At 36.4% G+C, this 21,411-nt stretch overlaps 1 protein-coding gene across 1 annotated transcript in view; it reads right to left on the bottom strand.

The window, feature by feature from the left end:
- The window catches only part of mthfd1l.L (methylenetetrahydrofolate dehydrogenase (NADP+ dependent) 1 like L homeolog), a 121,653-nt gene that overhangs the window by 23,355 nt on the left and 76,887 nt on the right, over window positions 1–21,411 (bottom strand). Inside the window, exons 25-26 of the mRNA XM_018262983.2 lie at window positions 20,226–20,333; window positions 15,707–15,859 (exon numbers count right to left, since the gene is read on the bottom strand). Coding sequence (XP_018118472.1) covers window positions 15,707–15,859; window positions 20,226–20,333 — 261 coding nt within the window. The remainder of the gene's footprint in view (window positions 1–15,706; window positions 15,860–20,225; window positions 20,334–21,411) is intronic.

Here is a 21,411-nt window from a genome sequence, read left to right as displayed (position 1 = left end):
GTTTGACATTTGCATTAGCTGATCCCTTGGAGATACAGAAAATCTCTTTCTAACAACCAATGTTTTTTTAGTGCACAAAGTCTAGATTTCTTCTGCTGCTACTCTAGCCTTCCTAAGAATATTAAGCTTTGCCTCCGGTTTCAAAGAATGTTTTGTCAAATCTAGTTTCTTCGTCGGCCTAAACCCATAATGTTCTTTGATTTTACATATGGAAAGCTGAGAACACTACATCAGATCAGTGGGTTTGCCAGGGCCAAGGACTGTAACATAACCTTGCAGTGGTAAAACCAAGCAGGGATAAATAAACACTTTCCAAATGTGTTACCCCTGTAGCTACTAAACACTCCAAGTAAAATAAAGCAGCCGTTTGGTATTATGCATCCATATACCCAATACCACCAACCTTTTATCAGCTTAATAAGTCATGATTGGTTACATTATCAGCATTAAAATCAGAAATTGATATAAATATATAGTGTGCTTTTCACAAGATTGTGTTAATGTTTAATAAAATCTTATTATTATAATATTTTTTCTACAAGAAAAGTTTTTGACCTCAAAATAAAAAGTCTACATAAAGTCTATAAAGCTACTTTCTACTTTGTTAATATCCACTATTCAGTCTAAGTGCTGTACTGCCTGCTGTACAGGGCGTTCTTGTGCGAAATAGGTTAGTTTCTGCCATGGGAGTAAACATCAATTAGTTTGATCCAAAAACACAGGATATGGGGCTCGGTGAATTTCCAGGTCAGCAGAATTGCTTTTTTTAGTGTAATGCAAGAGTTGTAGCAAACATAATCTATCCCTGGGGGGTAGAACGAGTTCTCCAAAGTGCCCCAAGAGGTGAAATTCTGGCATACAAATATTTGGCAGTCCCAAAGAAATAACCATGTAGGCCAATACTGCAGGTCAAAACTTCTGAATTTTAGGACAGTTCCAAAACACATGAAAATAACTGCCATGATCTAGATTACACTTAACACATACATCAGGATAATCTTGGTATATTTGCCGAGCCTGTGAGGGGTCAGATAGAGTCAGTTTAGAAACTTAACATTTATGTGCCTATCTCTTGCATAAGGATAAATTAGATCATGGCCAGATTTGCACTGTGCGGAAAGTGGGACCCTTGTGTAACCGCATTAAACAGGTCTAAGTCTGGGGCCACTATTTATTTGTGTACTTTGTACCATTCGATGGGAAGCCCTACCGGGCCAGGGAACTTCCCTCTGGGGAACGAGTCTATAGCATCAGTCACATCCTTAGTGTAATCTGGGGATTGAGAAACGCGGACTCTTATGGGCTAAATCTGGGGATTGGAATCTTGTCCAAATACTGTGCTAAGGACTCAGTATAGCGTATTCGTATTCTGCGTGAAGTAAAAGTAACCGTCTGAAACAATTTGGTCCTGTTCATGAACTACCTGATCCCCTGTCCTAAGTTTTCTTGGGATACATTTTAACTGATAAGGTTCCGTGGGGACCATCTTCAAATGCCTGTTAGGTTGGTAGCTTGGATCTAGTCACCAAGCTCCCTATTAACCCCCCTAAGCGGGCGTAGTCTGTACCGTATGGGATCTGGAACTGCATTGAAGTCTCCCAGCCAAAGGGTATGGTGCTCACCCAGTTCTGCTACCTTCCCGTAGATAGTCTGCAGTAAACTTAAATCACCAGAAGGGGGAGGAATACATTAGCCTTCAGTATCAGGAAACTCACATATCTGTATGAGGTTACCTTTAACTATTGGCCTGATTATTTTCCTGAACAAAAAGGCAACACCCCTCGAATATGTGGAGTATTTTGAATGAAAAGTGAGACCCAGCCATTGTCTATTTAGGGCCCACACCCGTTGCCCCATGAGGTGCGTCTCCTGCAGTAATATTATATCAGCACCTAGTTTTAAGGTGGTTGAAAACTACTTACCTCTTAACCTTGTTGTTTATGCCTCCGACATTCTAGGAGACCAGTTTCAGGTTAGTTCTCATTATAGTATGGGGTCAGGAAAAACTGGAGAGACCCACATGCTGGTGCATAAAGTGTGTAATTGAAGCCCATCAATAGATAGAAAGTAAAACAGGTTTAGGAAATCACAAAAAGTAGAACATTAGATTCATTACAAGATCCCCAACTTACCCCCACCCGGTATCCCCCAAGAACAACTGGAGATACATGATTTCCATAACATGTTTCTTTGAGTAGGAGCACAAAACTGTGACCAGGAAATCAACCGATCAAAAGAACAGAGTCAAATGATATTAATCAGACTTTACAAGGTCAGTTCAGGTGACATGACTTTGTATGCAAAGTAGCTTGTCCTGATATTAAGAGTTTAGTTTGCTGTTCACATGGCAGTAAACCGGACCAGATGTGAGTGCTTCCCCATGGCTCAGTTCCAAAGGTGCTTGGGGTGTCAAGTAAGAGGCCCAAGTCCACAGACACTGTTAGGGTTGTTTATGTATTGATCAGGATGGCTTACAGCGGAGCTACCCAGACACACAGCTTACGCGCTTGGCATGCGCCTCCGCCCCCCACACTTCTTATTCTACTGGATGAATCTATAAGACACTGCTTATGAAGGTCTGAAAGTACAGAAACACATACAATAGTTTTGAACAACAAAAGTATGGTCTACAGAGTTTTCCATGTGCTGCCCAGAATTTTTTTTTAATCCAAGGACGACATCCAGCAGCCTCTGACATTTGAAAGCTCCCAGCGATGCTACAATCTATGGAGTTGATGCTTTGGCTATAATTGTCTGCAACAAAGATGTTTGAAAGGATATGTGCATGGCCTACACATGACTGCTAGAATGTACTACTTTGGGATAAAGATACACATCAATCACTCAAACATATAGGAAAAAGTTCTTTATACAGTTAGTATTGAGCTGTCTGAAGTGGTCTAAAACAAATTTTCAGTTTTCTTGAAAATATTTCACCTCTCATCTGAGCAGGTTCTTCAATTCAATGGAGCCATAAGGAATTTCCTGGCATTTTAAAACTTTCAAGGGTAATGCAATTAACATTCAATCATAATGGTTCCTGTAAATGTATTCAGGTAGGCGTTAACTGAAATTCAGAGATATAAATGTGTGATCCAGTCCTAATGGTACCATGAATCTCTTTGAGGTGGGTTACATCTTAGAAAGGTGACACTTGGTGGAAACAGCAATGTGCATATTTTGGACCGAGAAGATGGTTTGACAAGTGTAAAGAAGGCCATTTATGCCTAAAGCAACCAACTTTACACAGAGGAGGGGTCTTGCGATACCACTTGTCACTTTGACATCCTTACCCGTGTCATTTCCAAACACTTCCAGTCATGTAAATAAAAAAATGCACACCTGCCTCAAGGAGATTGATAGTACAAATGGTTGGATCACACTTTTACATCTCTAAGTTCAAAGGAACCACTTTGATTCAGTGTTGAGGACTATTAAAAGACCAGGGAGTTCTCTACTAAGATTGTAAGCTCTACAGGCCAGGGACCTCCTTTCAACTGTGTCTCTTACCACATAGCATTTAAAGAAACAGTAACACCAAAAATGAAAGTCTTTTAAAGTAATAAAAATATAATATACTGTTGTCCTGCCCTGGTATAGGTAGTGTGTTTTCTTTAGAAAGACTACTATAATTTATATAAATAAGCTGCTGTGTAGCCATGGTGGGCAGCCATTCAAAGCTGAAAAATGAAAAGGCGCAGGATACTCAACAGATAAGCTCTGTGGTACACAATAGGAATCAACAGAACTTATCTGTTATCTACTTTGTATCCTGTGCTTCTGAAGCAAACACACCTATTTTACCAATGTGCCCTGCAATACATTATATTTTCATTAGTTTAAAACACTTAAATTTTTTGGTGTTACTGTTTATTTAAGCTCTGTGTCCTTATATGACCTCTGTGTACTGTGTATATTTATTGTGTGACTTGTCCTCCCTCCCTATATATTGTACTTTTATTTATATTGTACTTTTATGCATTGTACAGCGCTGGGGTTCCTCAACAGCACTTTACAAATAAAGTTATACATGCATGCATGCATACATGCATACTCCGATGAAATGAAGAAGCTCCTTGGATGAGTGGTGAAAGTCAAGAAAGTCCTGTGGTTTAAGACTTATCTTTACTAGATAGGTTCAAAGATTCCTCTATCAAACAAGAAAACAATGCATCAAGCAGATGACCAAATGTGGCTCTCAGAGCAGTGGCTTGTGGGCCCAGGCTAGACCACTAGGTACGATTTTTGAAGAATATTCTACATTATATACATGTACATGTAAATGTAGGTTTTATTTATTGCACTAAGATTAAGTGCCAGGAGGACAGAGTTTACAATGTAAGTGGTTTAATAAGTTATAAACCTTCACTTTTCAACAATGGAAGAGAATAACTTGTTCAAATAAGTAATCATTTATACATTTCCAACATCTGCCTGGGTTTATTTTGGAAAAAAGTCAAAAGAAGCCCTTTAAACTACAGTGACCGTTCACAAATACATTTTAAAATCACAGCCTTACTATGATTGTTTCCTGCAATAGCTGGGTCCGAAATCCACTTGTGATAACTACATCTGCTATCTAGTCTAAATACTAAAACTTACACTCCTTGGTTCCAACAAGTGAACGTTTATTTAACAAATTCAGGTGATACAATTCCAAGGTAATCATCTTCTCAAGAGTTACTACATGGACTGTCTCTACCTTTGGACATGATATAGTGTGTGCAGCAATGAAAAATATATTTAACGTGTCCAGAGATCACTGTGGTGTGGTTTTCTCATACTGCTAAAACATTCAGTTGTGGTATCATGCACATAAGTTAGAACTCCTACTTTTTGTGGCTTCCCCATTAACCAGAAATACATTGAACTGATACTTTATAAAATCCTCATATGAACTGATGCCATTCTTTCTAGAGAAATAGATATACGATTAAAACAATAAAAAATGTTAGAATGGTATAGCCTCACAAAAAATTCTTACAATATATTGTAGAGGGTTAAAAGAGATTTGGCCAAAACAATTTTTATCCTTTCGTAATGTATCCAAGGTGGTCTAATTTTTTTTTTTATTTCCAAGAAAATCACATTCCTGTTTCATGTCAGACCCTCTGCAAATTAAAATAACTAGATCCAGCTGTCAAAAACATGAATCGAAACACTTACACTGAGTACTGTATATATGCTTGCTTTACTGCAAATTAAATATCCACTGACATCTATGGCATTAGATCTAACTACAACAAGAAGATAATTGTTTGTGTATAACCTACATTTAAAAAAAAAAATTCCATATATTTCTAGTCACAGCAAAAAAAAAACCAAAGAAGGGCATTCAAAAAGAATTTTAACAGCAGTGTGGATTCAGGAAGTGAAGAGAAAGCAGAGAGTCTTTAAGAAAACAAAGCTATTTCCTTGCAAAGCTAGGGCAGTGGGCCAATCATGTGACGTCAGTAATGGCATTATTAAGCTACACAGATGTTTATTTTGGGGGGAAAAAATATTTTGTCTAGTTCAACACATTACAACATTCTTCGACAGAGACTGAAGAAGGACCAATGTTTTCAATATATGGGCATTGCACATATAATTTGTTGGAGTTTCTAGTTCAAGAAAGCAGTGTGTCACATTTAAAGCGAACTTGCAGTGATTATAATAGGAAACCATCCAAAACAGAGAACTTAGGAAAGCCATGGAAACAAACTACAGAGAAATTAGTAAGACATTTTGTCCTAAACCAGGATTTGGTCTGAAAACGCTCAAATGCTTAAACTGCGACAACAAGTTAAAAAGACCAAAGTGTTGTTCCACCTTGACAAAGCTCATAAGCGAAACGCGCGTTGGCGACTCGCTATTACCTCCGGGTTTTTTTTTTAAAAAAAAGTTTGCTTTTTAATTATCTTTGGGTCAACAAAAGGGGGGGGTGGGGTGAACCTCCTTTGCTACACTCATCTTTTTTTTTTTCTCAACTTCCTTCCATTCTAAGGGGCCGAGGATTTGTGGCTTTTCAGGCATAGCAGAGTCTTCAATAGAGTTTAGGGCAAATTAATCTCGAGGCCACAGTCCCAGTTACCCTGTCCTGCCTCCTTCTTTGTGGTGTCCCAGTCTTAGAAATACATCAGGCAGGAAGTTTTGGGACAGCTCCACCATCTACCATTTCACAATTTCTTCTTAACTTTTCTAAAGAATGTAGCATTGGGGTTCTATTGATCATCCTAACTCTTGGTCATAATTCAATTTATTTTTTTTCTATCTATTAATTTATATCTAGTAAATTGACTATTTATTGCACCGCACTTTATATATAGGCCTTATCCGAATTATGAACTTTTACAAAGAATATCAACTATGTAAATGCACTTTTCTATTTTTTAGCACCCGACAACTTGTGATCCTATTAATTACACCTGAGGCCAATTTTTAATGAATTGAATTATTAGCTTTTAGCCTGAGATCATTCATTGGATATATGTACTAAACAGCCCTTTATATTTAATTAATTGGTCTAGGAATTGATTGGTCCTATAAAAAATTGATGTATGAATTTATTGAGTTGCACTGCACTTTAATTTAAAACTTTATGGTTAACTACTATCTGATTGGTGGTTAACCAATTAATTACTAGATACTTAACTGGTTGTTGCTGATGGGGTACTTTTTTCTCTTTTTTACATATTCTCTGCAAAGTGTTGTTCCGTTATGACAAACTCTAGAAAGAATACACAAGTAACATTCTCAGAGGATCAGTGGCAAGATCCCTTATATACAGTTAGGTCCATAAATATTTGGACAGAATTTTTTTTTTCTAATTTGAAACAACTCAGATGCAATACAACTGCAGACTTTCAGCTTTAATTCAGTAGGTTGAACAAAAAGATTGCATAAAAATGTGAGGAACTAAAGCCTTTTTTAACACAATCAATTCATTTCAGGGGCTCAAAAGTAATTGGACAAATTAAAAAACTGAAAATAAAACGTCCATTTCGACTACTTGGTTGAAAACCCTTTGCTGACAATGACAGCCTGAAGCCTTGAACTCATGGACATCACCAGATTCTGGGTTTCCTCCTTTTTAATGCTCTGCCAGGCCTTTACTGCTGCGGCTTTCAGTTGCTGTTTGTTTGTGGGCCTTTCTGTCCGAAGTTTAGTCTTCAACAAGTGAAATGCATACTCAATTGGGTTCAGATCAGGTGACTGACTTGGCCATTCAAGTATATTCCACTTCTTTGCTTTAATATACTCCTGGGTTGCTTTGGCTGTATGTTTGCGGTTATTGTCCATCTGTATTATGAAATGCCTCCCAATCAATTTGACATTGCATTTAGCTGGATTTGAGCAGACAGTATGTCTCTGAATACCTGCTGCTGTCCTGTATCATGTCGATAAACACTATTGTCCCAGTGCAACTCGCAGCCATGAATGCCCAAGCCATCACACTGCCTCCCCCGTTTTACAGATGATGTGGTATGCTTTGGATCATGAGCTGTTCCACGCACAGGCTTTAGTTCCTCACATTTTTATGCAATCTTTTTTTTCAACTCACTGAATTGAAGCTGAAAGTCTTCAGTTCAACTGCATCTAAGTTGTTTCATTAAAAATTCATTGCGGTAATGTACAGAACCAAAATTAGGGAAAAAAAAGGTGTGTGTCCAAATATGTATGGACCTAACTGTACATAAGTCATCTATTCTTCTTAGATATTGCCTGATTCTCTAGTGCCATTTAAAAAAAATCTGTGAAAAAGGGCAGGGTGCAAAGTGCAAAAAGGATGATGTATTGTGTCTAAATATATAGGGTAGGGTGTAAAGTGCAAAATAAAGAGGTTAATGTACAGCTATTGAGCCTATACTGTTAGGGTTGTTCACTTTTGTATTATCTTTTAGAATGATGTAGAGAGCAATATTGAGGCAATTTGGTATTGGTTTTAATCTTTTTTTTATTTTTTATGGTTTTTGAGTGATTTAGCTTTTTATTCAGCAGCAACCATGCATTGATTTGAATAAGAGACTGGAATATGAATACGAGAGGGCCTCAATAGAATAAAAGTATAGAATAGAATACAAAGTAGCAATAACAATAAATGTGTAGCCTTACAGAGCATTTTTTAGATGTGGTCAGTGACCCCCATTTAAAAGCTGGAAAGGGTCAGACGAAAACGGCAAATAATTGAAAAACGATAAAAAAAAAAGTTGCTTATAAGTAGCCATTCTATAATATATTAAAAGTTAATTTAAATGTGAGCCACCCCTTAAATGAAGATTTCATATATACCTTGTAACAATCCTTATGAGGTATTCCCTTGAGGAACCTTTAGGGGCAGATTTATCAAAATACAAGATTAGAGTTTGCCACAGAAAAACAACCACTTTCTATTCATTCTATAAATTCATGGGCTTTTTAGAGGTGTGTTTATGAATGGGTGCAAGTTACAGTTCACCTCACCGTTTGATAAATACACAATTAAAAATCCCATAGGAATTAATAAAAACTGGGTGAGTCTTTTGCTGTGAGCTGCAATTCTGTACGTAGTGGCATGGGGACATTTTGGAGTATTATGCAGTGAACCAAAAAATAAATAAACATGGCAGGCAAAAAAGTGTGGGCTGACAAGTGAAAGTGCTGGCAATTCAACACCGATATCCACCCCGTGTGCCTTACAAGTTCATAGATAGTGTTTGTATTGCTTTGCCTTTGATGTCAAATGAAAACAAGAAACGAGTATTGCATTCATTATCTTTGAATAAGATTTCATGCATTTGAAAGTGGTTTTGTCATTTTTGATGGAGTTATACTGTGTGCTCTAGTGACACTTTCTCTGAAGCTAAAGTTTGAAATAGCACTACTTTTATAACAAGCCAACAATAATATCCCCACTCATTAAGATTAGTAGAGCATAGTGTAGAATTCTCAACGCTATGAATTAAACCACAACTATATTATTATATATTATTAGTATATGATAATCTGATGGGTCTTGTCTTTTTAGGGGTGTTCTGACAAAGCCATGAAACAAATCCTACAGTTTAAAAAAGGTTTAAAAAATAAAAGTTCATAACCCTTCCTTTTGGAACAGGCATATAAATGACATATATTAATAAGTTACTGCTCTTCCTTTACTACTATTTTTGGAAAGTACAAGAAAGGTATTGCTATAATTCTCCTTCAGTAAAGTTTTTTTACATATAAAAGGAGGGACCACACATGGACTGTTAATCATAGTTTGGTCCAAATGACCGAACTGTACGAAATAATTAACTACATGGTCAGTTTAAGGGGTCTGTTATCGTTAAGGCAGGCACACCTAAAACATATCAAGCTTGAGCCTGGTAACTTTGTAATTTTAAGGGCACTTCAATAAAAGTTGGATTTTATTTGAAGTCTGAGCTGCTACCCGTTTTTTCATACTGTGCCAGGTAAGTATGGCTGGGGATGCAGAGGAGGCACGTGTTGAGCTTCTCCTTTTCTTATTGAATGTTATGCAATAGTGCAATATCATTAAAAAACCTGGCTGTTTTTTATTTTTGCACTAAAAATTATGTAAAAACATTTTACATAATACTGCCTTTTGAATCAAGGGTGTTCATATACAGTAATATGAAAACGTTTGGGAACCCCTCTTAGTTCCCAAAAGTTTTTGCAAATGTAAAAGTCCCTATATGCCTCCTATAGCCTTTGGATTCTGGATGGCGGTATTTTTGTACATACAAAATCTCTGCAGTTCAGTTAAATTTGATGGCTGCCGAGCATGGACAGTGTGCTTCAAATCATCCCATAGATTTTCCATGATATTAAAGTCGGGGGACTGTGATGGCCATTCCAGAATATTGTACTTCTCCCTCTGCATAAATGCTTTTGTTGATATTTGGTTGATTTCATCCGACCCTCAACTTTAACAAGGCCCCAAAGTCCCTGAACTAGCCACACAGCATGACGAAACCTGCACCAAATTTGACAGTAGTTTTTTTGAAATGCAGTGTTCTTCCGCCATGCAAAGCGCTTTTTGTTATGACCAAATAACTACATTTTTGTCTCATCAGTCCAAAGCACTTTGTTCCAAAATGACTGTGGCGTGTCTAAATGAGCTTTTGCATACAACAAGCGGCTCTGTTTGTGGTGTGAGTGCAGAAAGGTCTTCTTTCGCATCACCCTGCCATACAGATGTGCAAATTGAGCTGAATTGTAGAATGATGTACAGACACACACCATCTGCAGCAAGATGTTCTTGCAGGTCTTTGGAGGTGATCTTTGGGTTGTTTGTAACCATTCTCACAATCCTCTGCATATGCCGCTCCTGTATTTTTCTTGGCCTGCCAGACCTGGATTTTACAGCAACTGCGCCTGGCCTTCCATTTCCTGATTACATTTCTTGCAGTTGAAACTGCCAGTTTAAATCTCTGTGATAGCTTTATGTAGCCTTCCCCTATACCATGATACTGAACAATCTTTGTTTTCAGATCTTTTGAGAGTTGCTTTGAGGATCCCATGCTGTCACTATTCAGAGGAGTCAAACAGAAGCACAACTTGCAATTGGCCACCTTAAATATCTTTTCTCATGATTGGACATACCTGCCTATGAAGTTCAAGGCTTAACAAGCTAATCCAACCTGGTGTTGCCAGTAATCAGTATTGAGCAGTTACATGCATTCAAATTAGCAAAATTACAAGGGTACCCAAATTTTTGCACAGCCAGTTTTTCACATTCGATTTAATTGCATACAACTGAATTCTCTATTGTTCAGAAAACACCCCTGTTCCTAGGAAATGAAAGACATACCACAATTTTTTGTTGACATTGGAGTAAATTATGCAGACAGATGGGTTCCCAAACTTTTTCATATGACTGCAAGTCTATATGCCTATGACTTTAACACACTCAAATGGGTTTCTGTACATAAGGGGAGTCATAATTGATATTTTAAAGGTGTATGGCACATGGGTTCAATTCATTTTTGAGAAAGTGGCAGAAATTAGCTGGACATTCCTTGCGCATTCAACTCTGCAATATGCTGTTCATATAGGATTTGATGCCCAGAGTTTTCACATTAGAAGTGGCTTGTCATTAAGTTATGAATGGACCCGTATATTTCAGTTTAACGCCGACAATTGCCAAAAGAGGGAATACAAGCAAAATACTCATATCTTGGTAAGAAAACTCATTTTCTATCCAAGACTGGAGGTTTCTTTGCGGATTCATTGTTGAAGTGATGTAAGTCCTACTTCCCTTCCACAATTCTTCCTGCCAAGTAGTGATGTCACTGCTCCATAATAATTTCACCGGGGTTGAGGTCACAGTGAGTTGAGCTAAAGGCCATGCTAGTGCTAATTGAATGCACCTCTTGAGTAATGGAAGATATTTTTAGATAAAACGTATGCCATTGCTCCTAAAAAGGCAGCCATTGTGCATGCACACCAGAGCGGATCATAAAATAAAGGAAACCTCTCTTTAAAAGATACAAAGCCAAGCTGTCAAGTTCAAATGCAATGTACAGCAGAAGTTATATAAAGAACCTAAATGTGCATTTACACCATGTTGCCAGACTATATAACACTAGAATATACCCAAGGACAGTTCTAGATAATTCTCCCGATATTACCACCGTAAAAACCAATTATAAAACCACTATAACTGTAAATCTATATGCAATATTTACATTATTTTTGAAGCATATGTAAGAATGGATAAGGATACGAGTAAACCAACACGACTAGACTCCTGTTTAATAGGAATCATTTACAAATAAAATAATAAAGGAAAAAGTTTCTCCAGTATTAAGTTAGAAAGCAAATCTTTTTAGGCACAATAATTATGTTTATGACAGAGAGCATAAATACAAAGAAAGTTGCTCCAAGTCTTATTAAAGTATAAGCAAGTCACCTTGCTTGCTTGTAAAGTGTATCCTGACCAATGCATTGGTCTTATATTTATCATAGAGCGACGTTAGAGCCCACTTGCCAGAGTGTGAGGGTAAACTCATACTTTAAAACAATGATAAATACGCCTGCAAAAAGGCAAAACTACACCATGAATTTTTGTACTGTGATGCATTCTTTTCTTTATATTTCTATTAAACACGATAGGTAACAGTAAATATTTAGCATGACTTTAAAAGCATATTGACTGGAGAAGGTTGGTATCAATATACAGTGACAGGGAGATAGATGTTGAGCCAAATTCTTTGGAGCCAAGCATGCTATAGCACTAGCTAGCAGATTTCTTATTAACAATATTTTGATTGGCTTCCCTCGCTTATTTTTGCTCTGCCCTATTTCCACAATTTCTCTTTATTGTAAACTCTCAGGGAAAAAAGGGACCCTAAACGTTTAATTTTATGAAACAATGTGTTAACAGCAACAATATGTTAATTTCAGTTTTACTATCATATCCCCCAATAACTTTTTTCCCCAGTAATTTCACATAATGTTCTGTTCTTGCTTATGTAATTTCTAACAAAAAAGAAAAAAAAAAGTATTTAACATGATACAAACAAGGGTTTGGCACAGTGAAGCAAGGGAAAGTGACCTAATATGGTATACATCTTTTATGAATGAATTCTTCTTGTACATGAACAAAGAAGCCTTATCAAGGCCTTTTGACATATTTTCCTGAATTCCAGGAACCCTTCTTGTCAGGAATGACTTCCGTCTTTGTTTCTGATAATTGTTTGCAAAGAAAGGCCAATCTCTCCATCCCTTGCCAATGAAAGAGTGTTAGGAAGTGGTGCAGTGATCTGTCTGCATATGATAACACAAGGGAAGAGCTCTTCCGGAAACCAAGCATCATCCCTGCTGGGGATTTGAACATGTTAATCTTTCCATCAACCAGGAAATTGGGTCATAAAGGCTATGGAATTTCCATGTTTACAAAGTGAATCACTATATTTTATTAAATGAAGCATGTGATTGGAAATCCCTTTTTTGGACACTATGAGACATGGATCTATGCTTAAAGGGAAACTTATGCGAAAATAAAGATTTAATATAAGTTTCAGCATACTGAAAGAAACTTTCTAAATATAATCCATTAAAAATTCTGCATTGTTTCTGAAATAATCAAGTATATGTTCACTTTCCCTCTCTCAGCATCTGTTTCTTTTCATTCTGTCTTCATGAAGGAGTTGGGTGTCAGAGTCGACAGTTAGATCCAATGTATCTTAAAAGGCTTCCTTTCCTAGCAGATGAATTAGAGCTCAGTACAAACAAAATCCTGCATGTAGAGAGTCAGGATTTCTGGTGAGCTCTAATGCATCTTCTAGGCAAAAGGAGACCCCCTTTAAGATTTATAGGATCTAACAGTCCATGAATATATGACGCCAAACGCCTGCATGCAGAGAGAATGAAGAGAAACAGATGCTGAGAGAGGGATAGTGAGTAAAAAACGTGATTATGTCAAACAGTACAGACTTTTAAATTAAATGTATGTAGAAAGTTTTCTTATTTCAGTGTGCTGGTGCTTCTATTAAATTCCCCTTTAAGAGATGTGTCTGACTTTCTAATATTGGCATCATCCTACAGTCCTGATAAGTCTGTATAAGTAGCCAATGTAACTGCAGGGAAGCCACACTAAGGAACATTGGTTTGGGTCAGGATAATGACCCAATGGGTATCGGAAAAACAGGATAGGACAGGACTGTATTTGTGCTTTGGTCCATACATGGTATTAGTCTTTGTGGTAGTCAGTGCTCTCTATGGGTTTATCTGTTCTCTGGAAACCTGTTATCCAGAAAGCTCTGAATTATGGAAAGGTTGTCTTCCAAGACTCTACTTTAATCAAATAATCCAATTTTTTAAAAATAATTTCCTTTTTCATTGTAATAAAAAAACAGTACATTGCACTTGATCCAAACTAAGATATAATTAATTCTTATTGGAAGCAAAACCAACCTTTTGGGTTTATTTAATGTTTACATAATTTTCTAGTATATTTAAGGCATGAAGATCCAAATTACAGAAAAATCAAGTCCCGAGCATTTTGTATAACAGGTCCCATACCTGTATTAGGAGACCCCTGCTTACAAACAATTACTTATATACAAATGGTTGCCCTTTATAATTCCACTAGCAACTGTATTAAATAAAGCATACATTATTCAGATTTATTTTGTTCATAGTTATCGTTCATGAGATTCTTGGAAGTCCAAAAGCAACTTGCTGTTGTGGTGCTAGTAAGTACAGCAAAGACCATACTGCTAGTTTAAACCTTGCAGCTTCCATTCATTGACTGATTGTATGAACTGCATTAAACCAGATTCAGGTGATCAGCATAGGTCCCCAAGCTGATGCTACAAAATCAGTTTGATGTCCACATTTTAAGGAAAAGAAAGGCTTGACTCTATTATACAACCAATACAATTTGCTAAACAAAGGAGGGGTTTAAAAAGGATTTTTTTTTTTTTTTTTTAAATCGGATTTGAGTGACCTACTTGAAAGTATAGGAAATAAGGAGGGGCACTTCAAGCTCCCAAGTGGAAATGCTTTTGATTTAGGCATGGAGCCAAACCGTGACTCATAGAAAGAAAATAAACAAGTGGATCAACTGAATGATCCGAAAGTGATTGTGTCATTACAGAGTCAAACCTATATCAATATGAATACTGACAGACATGTTTGGTATGCAGGCACTAACGTGCATTTTCCTACATTGGTATGAACACATGTTCACTCATATGGTCTCCAATGGGTTGCGGATGCTCAAGGGATTCATATTTGATGCAAGAAAAATCTGGTAGTTTCCTCTGCAGCAAAGCAATTGTTACATCAAAGAATAACAGAATCCCAGGATTCTAAGTATGACTTACACAGGTTTTTTCTTGAATTGTGTGCGATGGCTTTAACTGCCTTGTAATTACCACAAATAAACATTATTTTAAAAAAAGACTTATTAAAAGCAATAATTTAAGAAAAAGGTTCAGTAATCACTATTGTTTTAATCATCTAAATATATAACTATTTTTGGAGGGTGACTTTTGTATATTTCATAATGATCTGAGACGAGGTTAATACCCCTTAATGGGAAAAAAGCAAGAAGATTTGGATATAGCCTAGGAAAAAAATTATGAAACCAATTTAGTGGATATATTTTTAGAATAGTGAACATGCCCCTTTAATAATATTCTGTTGAGCATCATAAGTGTATATTAGGGATCCACCATATTCAGCACTTTTTGGCTGTTTAGGATGAATCCTAAATGTTCAACCAAACAATCTGAATCCTTAAAGTCCTGCAACTTCTGGACAGCTGAATGTGCATTTATTTGCTAAAATTTATGGAATTTTTTTCATTTCCCTCACAACAGCAAATTACGGTTTAGCCAAATATTTTGGAGGATTCAGTATTCAGGCTATGGCACATGGGGCATTTTGTCCACCACTACCCTCAGGAGGAAAAGGGCAGTGGTCAAAACACACCGCCAAAACACTGCATGTCACAGCTCAGTTGTACAAAGAGTATGGCACTTGTCATTCAGAAGTATACAGATCAATAAAAGTGAAAGGTGCATTTCGTCCTTTATTATTTTCTGAGGGCAGGAGCAGATAACATGCCTCCTGTGCCATAGGCTTAAGGGCTATGGCATGACACAAAAAACAAGTAATTTGCCTCCTGCACAGTATAGCCTGGGTGGATGGGTGGAAAAATGCTCACAATTGCCCCTCTATAAATTTAAATTTTTAAAACAGTAAACAAAAATGTGAATGAAATTAAACATACCGTTCCCACCAGAGGATATATGAAACCAGCGCCAATACTCGCTCTTACATCACTAATTGGCAGAATAAACCCAGTCGGCACTCCTTTTTTCTCTGGCTGGTGGGACAGTGACAGATGAGTCTTGGCCATACAGATCGGAAGTTTTCCAAAACCCTGTACAAAACAAAAAAAGTCACTAAATTTCATTTAAATAAAAAAAAACCTAACATGGAAAACATTATGTGATGAACTCTGCATAGAAGATAGAATGATAGATTTTACTATATAAAATAACAATAAATTTAGACTTTTCAGGTACATTTTATCAACTGTGTCCACACCTGTTGCTGCTATATTAATGAATGTATGCATTTGAGCTGGCTGAAAAAAAAAAATTGCTCACACTTTTATAGAATTTATACAAAACATGCAATTTATGATAGAAAAGACAAGCTAACTAAGCAGAGGAGGATATGCAAATGGAAATTAAGTTACCCTGGAATAAAAAGAACTACTGTGAAATAACTGGGATGTACCCCGGTCACAGGGGTATTATATATTATATTATATATTACAGGAAAAAACAAATTGGAAAGAAAAGAAATGTATTGTGCAGCCATCAGAAGACAAAATCTCCTGGCTACTGCATGATCACCATTCACATATTCATTAACATTAATTATTTATTTTCAGATTTACATTTTGTGGGGATTTTTTTTTTTTTTTTTAAAGCACTGCACCAAGAGAATGTGAGCAGGCAAACACTTACAAAGCAGCTTTCAAGCCTCACTTGCAGGGGATGCTAAAGTGTAGTGCTTTTTGCTGGCTATCTTCACGGAGGATATCAATAAATCCTCTTAATGAATTAAAATTTCAGTATTTCTGACCACATCTCACATGCAAATTACAACAGTCCACATCTTATTCCTTTGTCTTATTCTCTTGTTGGGTTGGATATACTGGAAAATGGTAGGCAAGAATTCACATATGGCACTCAAGCCATATACTGTATAAACACAGGGCACCAGGCCAGGTCCATATTTTAAAGTTTAGCTTTTTATTGGAAAAGCAGCCACCCAGTCTGCCTGGAGTCAGAGAAGGAGATTAGAGGCGTCACACTTTAGTTGATTTGCCATTCTGAATCTGTGTGTTTATCTCTGCTGGGCTAATTAGGAAAATGGTAATACAAGTATGGGATTCGTTATCCGGAAACCCATTACCCAGAAAGCTCCGAATTACAGAAAGGCAGTATGCCATAGACTCCATTCTATCCAAATTTTAAAAACTTAATTTCTTTTTCACTGCAATAATAAAACAGTACCTTGCACGTGACCCAAACTAAGATAAAATCAATCCTTATTGGAAGCAAAACCAGCCTATTGGGTTTATTTAATGTTTACATAGTTTTTTATTAGACTTATGGTATATGGAGTCGTTTTTTGATGAGCTTAATGTCATAAAACAGATATCAGGAGTTTTGGATATAATTCATTTTCTGCTTTGGAAGAATTAAAATAAATGTCCATCTCAATCAATGCATGCATTTCACATCAGAAATTAACAGTTGGATGGGTATTGGTGCTCAGGACTACTGTTAAGCTGTGCTGAGAAACAACTACACTGAGCACTAAAACTAGTGCCACGTGGGTTTTTGTACACAAAGGCCAGGATATCTGCTGGCCTGTGCCCGATCCTGTGCTTACACTTACAGGCACTGAGATGGACTGGCTGCAGAGACACAGAGCAGATGAGAGCTGTGAAGATGTGGAATCAGTTGTACAGGCTGATACATTAGATAGTTTTAAGAAGGGGTTGGATGACTTTTTAGCAAGTGAGGGAATACAGGGTTATGGAAGATGGCTTGTAGTACACGTTGATCCAGGGAATAGTCCGATTGCTATCCTGGAGTCAGGAAGGAAATTTTCCCCTCTGAGGCAAATTGGAAAGGTTTCAAATGTTTTTTTTTCTTCCTAACTAGCAGTTAGGCATTAGAATTTAAAGGTTGAACTTGATGGACGTGTTTTTTTTTTAACCCAACTTACTGTGTTTACCTTTATCAGCAAAAAAATAAAAAAAGCCTTCCTGACATGCAGCAACGTTTTGACAAATCCTTTAAAAAAAAAAAAAAAAAAAACTGTCCCTGAATTTTGATGCAACTAACTGCTGTATAAACACTGTTATTTATTTTCAATTTCACAATTTTTTTTAATATGAGCCAAGAGTTCAATACAATATATACAAAAAGCTTATCTCCGGTTTGTCAATTACAGAACGACTGTCCGAACTATTTCTTTTAATATAACACTGATGCATGTGTTTGGAGGCTATGCCTCTGTATTACATAATTAGTACTAAGTAGAATTTTGTTGAGCTAGCACCAACACATTTCAGTAGCTCTTTTCAGAGATAATACATCATTCACATCAGTCCCTGCCCCAGTGGAGCTTACAATCGAAGATTCTATCACATTCAAACAATTCGCCAATTTAGACAGTTGACAATCTTTGATCCTTAAAACATCTAATGTAGCATCTAAGTACATTGAACAGGTCATGTTGTTAACCCTTTGCTGCATTTGAATCAGCTATCCTTGCAGATTTTTTTTCTCCTCTACACTTGAAAATACCGAAGTGAATAAGCTTATACACAAAAAATGTAAATACTGTATTGTTGATTAAGGAACAGGAACATTGATTGAAACAGCACTGGATCTTGTTATAGGGAACCTGTACAGGTATGAGATCAGTTATCCGGAAACTCATTATCCACAAAGCTCTCGATTACGAGAAAGTAATTTCCAATAGACTTCATTTTAATAAAATAATACAATTTTTGATTTCCTTTTTCACAGTAATAATAAAACAGTACTGTACCTTGTACTTAAGATATAATTAAATCTCAATGGAGGCAAAACAAACCTATTGGGTTCAATTAATGTTTAAATGATTTTTTAGTAGACTTAAAGGTATCGAGACCTAAATTACGGACACACCCCTTATCTGGAAAACCCCAGGTCCCAAGCATTATGGATAACAGGTCCCATACCTGTACTAAAGTTTTAGACATACACAGGTATGGAAGCTGTTATCCAGGATGCTCCTAGGGTTTTTCAGATAATGGATCTTCATATCTTAAGTCTACTAGGAAATTCTTTAAACATTAAATAACCCCAATAGGCTTGTTTTGCCTTCAATAAGGATAATTAATAATATCTTAGTTTGGATCAAGTACAAGGTACTACAGAGAAATCATTTTTTAAAACTTTGGATTATGGAGTTTTTTTTTAAAAAAGACAACACAGTATCATAGTTTGCAGATGCAACTTAATGAAGGAAATAAGAGTTTCTAATCCACTGAAAAGACAAGGGCAAGTCTCTGCTCATGATTATACGGTGATGTCAAAACTGTCCTCATACTGTAAAAATCTGACCACCTGAATAAATATCTTGATGATTCCACAATGTTCATTGCTTGCCTTCTTTACTATGAGATACTAGACAAACCTTACATGACCACCCAAGACAAAGATGAAAAATTGCCTTTGGCCATATGGAGATTATTGCCTGTTTTAGTCAATCTTTGTGTACACTAAGAATTCTGTAAGAACCGTGCAAAAATAAATAGTGCAATGAGTGCATATCCAGATTCCTGTCTCTCCCAATAATATTGTGCAGTTAATCGGGTTAAGCCTGGAAACCTGAGTTAAGAATATTTACTTAACTATTAAGAAGAGATACAGACAAGGCTATGCCATAATTTCTTTTTTTGTGTGAGACAACTACCATGTTTTATAGGAATAATATAAATCAATGTTTATATACCAACTCTAGCATAATGGCTATGACATGCAGTGCCAGCTCCTTGTCATGGCTACGAAATGCCCTAAACCCTGCCATAGACAATACTGATAATAGTCTCTGCTAAAACACATGTAGGTGGTTATTTATTAAGGTGCAAGTTGTGTTTTCCATGAAATTCAAGTTTTCGAGTTGATTTTTCAAAACTCACATTTTCGGGTTAAAAACAAAATTTTTCAAGTTTAAAAAAAAAAAAAAAAATTTATTTTGAGATTTATTATACTCCGACCTTGGAAATAGTTTGTATTCGAAAATACAAGATCTAAAAACCTGTCAAGGTTGTGTAGGAGTCAATGGTAGAGGTCCCTTGAACCATTTGAAGATGTTAATAGCCTGCATGATGTCCGAGGGTTTTTGATATTGGAGGGTTTTGACCGAAAACTCGAATAATTCGAGCAATTTTAAGTTTTTTTCCTTTGGTAAGCTCAATTAATTCGAGTTTTTGGGTTTCGCAACTCGAAACGAGTTTTTTTCCCATTCCAGTTTTTTCTTTCTTAAATAAGATACCATTCCAGTTGTAAATTCATTCGAAGTATAAAAAACTCTAACATTCGATAGTAATAGTAATAAATAAGTAGCACAGTGTATCATTGTATTTATTTAATGTCTGTATAAAAGTAAAAGGAAATTAAAAAGAAAAAAACACAGAAAAATTAACAGTAAATTGGTATAATTTTACATACCTGTCTAGTGTAGACTTCTATCTTGGATTCTGCCTTTGGGGATAGCTCTATGTCAGCTGCTCCATAGACTTGCTGAGCAATGGTCCTGATCTTTTCTACTATGGGAATCTAAAAAACAAATGAAATAAACAGTTTATGTGAAGGCATAGTTAGAATATCCTCTGCTACTGACAAGTCATACATATATGTGCAATGCAAAATATGGTTTTCCTTATAACTACAACAATTCTTTCAGTTCAGTTTGCCAATATAGCAAATTATAACATTTCAGAATCTGCAATTGGATTACTAAACTACCAGACTGAAACACCATAAATTAAAAACAAAGTGTGGAAAAATTGTGATAAATAAAACATTGAAAATAATTAAAAAAAGTCTATTTCTGCTAAACAATCTGAAGACAAGTGAACCAGAAAAAGTGCTTGGAAAGTGAACACTAAGTAAAACTATTAATATTCATATGCCCATCAACGTGAACAGAACAATTGTGATTCAATAGGAATGCAGTCAACCTCACAGTGGGCAGATGGGCATGTAGTAAGGACGTAATAAGCAAAATTCACAATTAAATCTGTGCATGTATCTTTATAAAAGAAAAGTCATAGCATTTATTTTTTTCAATGTAGTAAATACTGCTTTCTATTCGTTTGTAGCCCCTCCTTCCACTGGCAATTAAAAGGCAGGGGACAAATTTTACTTCTATTAACCCATAGGGCGTCCACCCTAAGGAATGAAGAAGTGGGTGTGCTCAGGTAAGATCAATGCACCTTCCTCACCATGTGGAGAGGAGCTGTAATTGGAGCTGGTGGAGAAGTCCCAAAAGCAATGGAGTGGGTAAAGCTAGATAAGGACAGATACTTACTTTAATTGATAGACTGCTCTAGTATAAAGGGATGGGAGTCAATCTTGCCAAAGTGAGCTTCCTCCAACCCAACCTATCGTTTGGAGAGACAATGTGAATGCATGAACCCACTAATCTTCAGAGGACTCCCTTAACTCCTGGGCCCCATAGTAGCCTATAGATATGATGTCTCGTTCGCTCCTTCTCTATCCTTTCGAAGATGCAAGTAGAAGCCAGCTAGCCAAAATTGTTCTGAATTGTAATCCAAAACAATATTGGCTCATTACAAGCAAATATACAGGCAAAATATGCACAGATAACTCTTACATTTACAATTTAATTTGG

Source organism: Xenopus laevis, chromosome 5L, assembly GCF_017654675.1.
Source record: "Xenopus laevis strain J_2021 chromosome 5L, Xenopus_laevis_v10.1, whole genome shotgun sequence".
NCBI classification, from domain to species: Eukaryota; Metazoa; Chordata; class Amphibia; order Anura; family Pipidae; genus Xenopus; species Xenopus laevis.
This window is presented reverse-complemented; position numbering and strand designations above follow the sequence as displayed.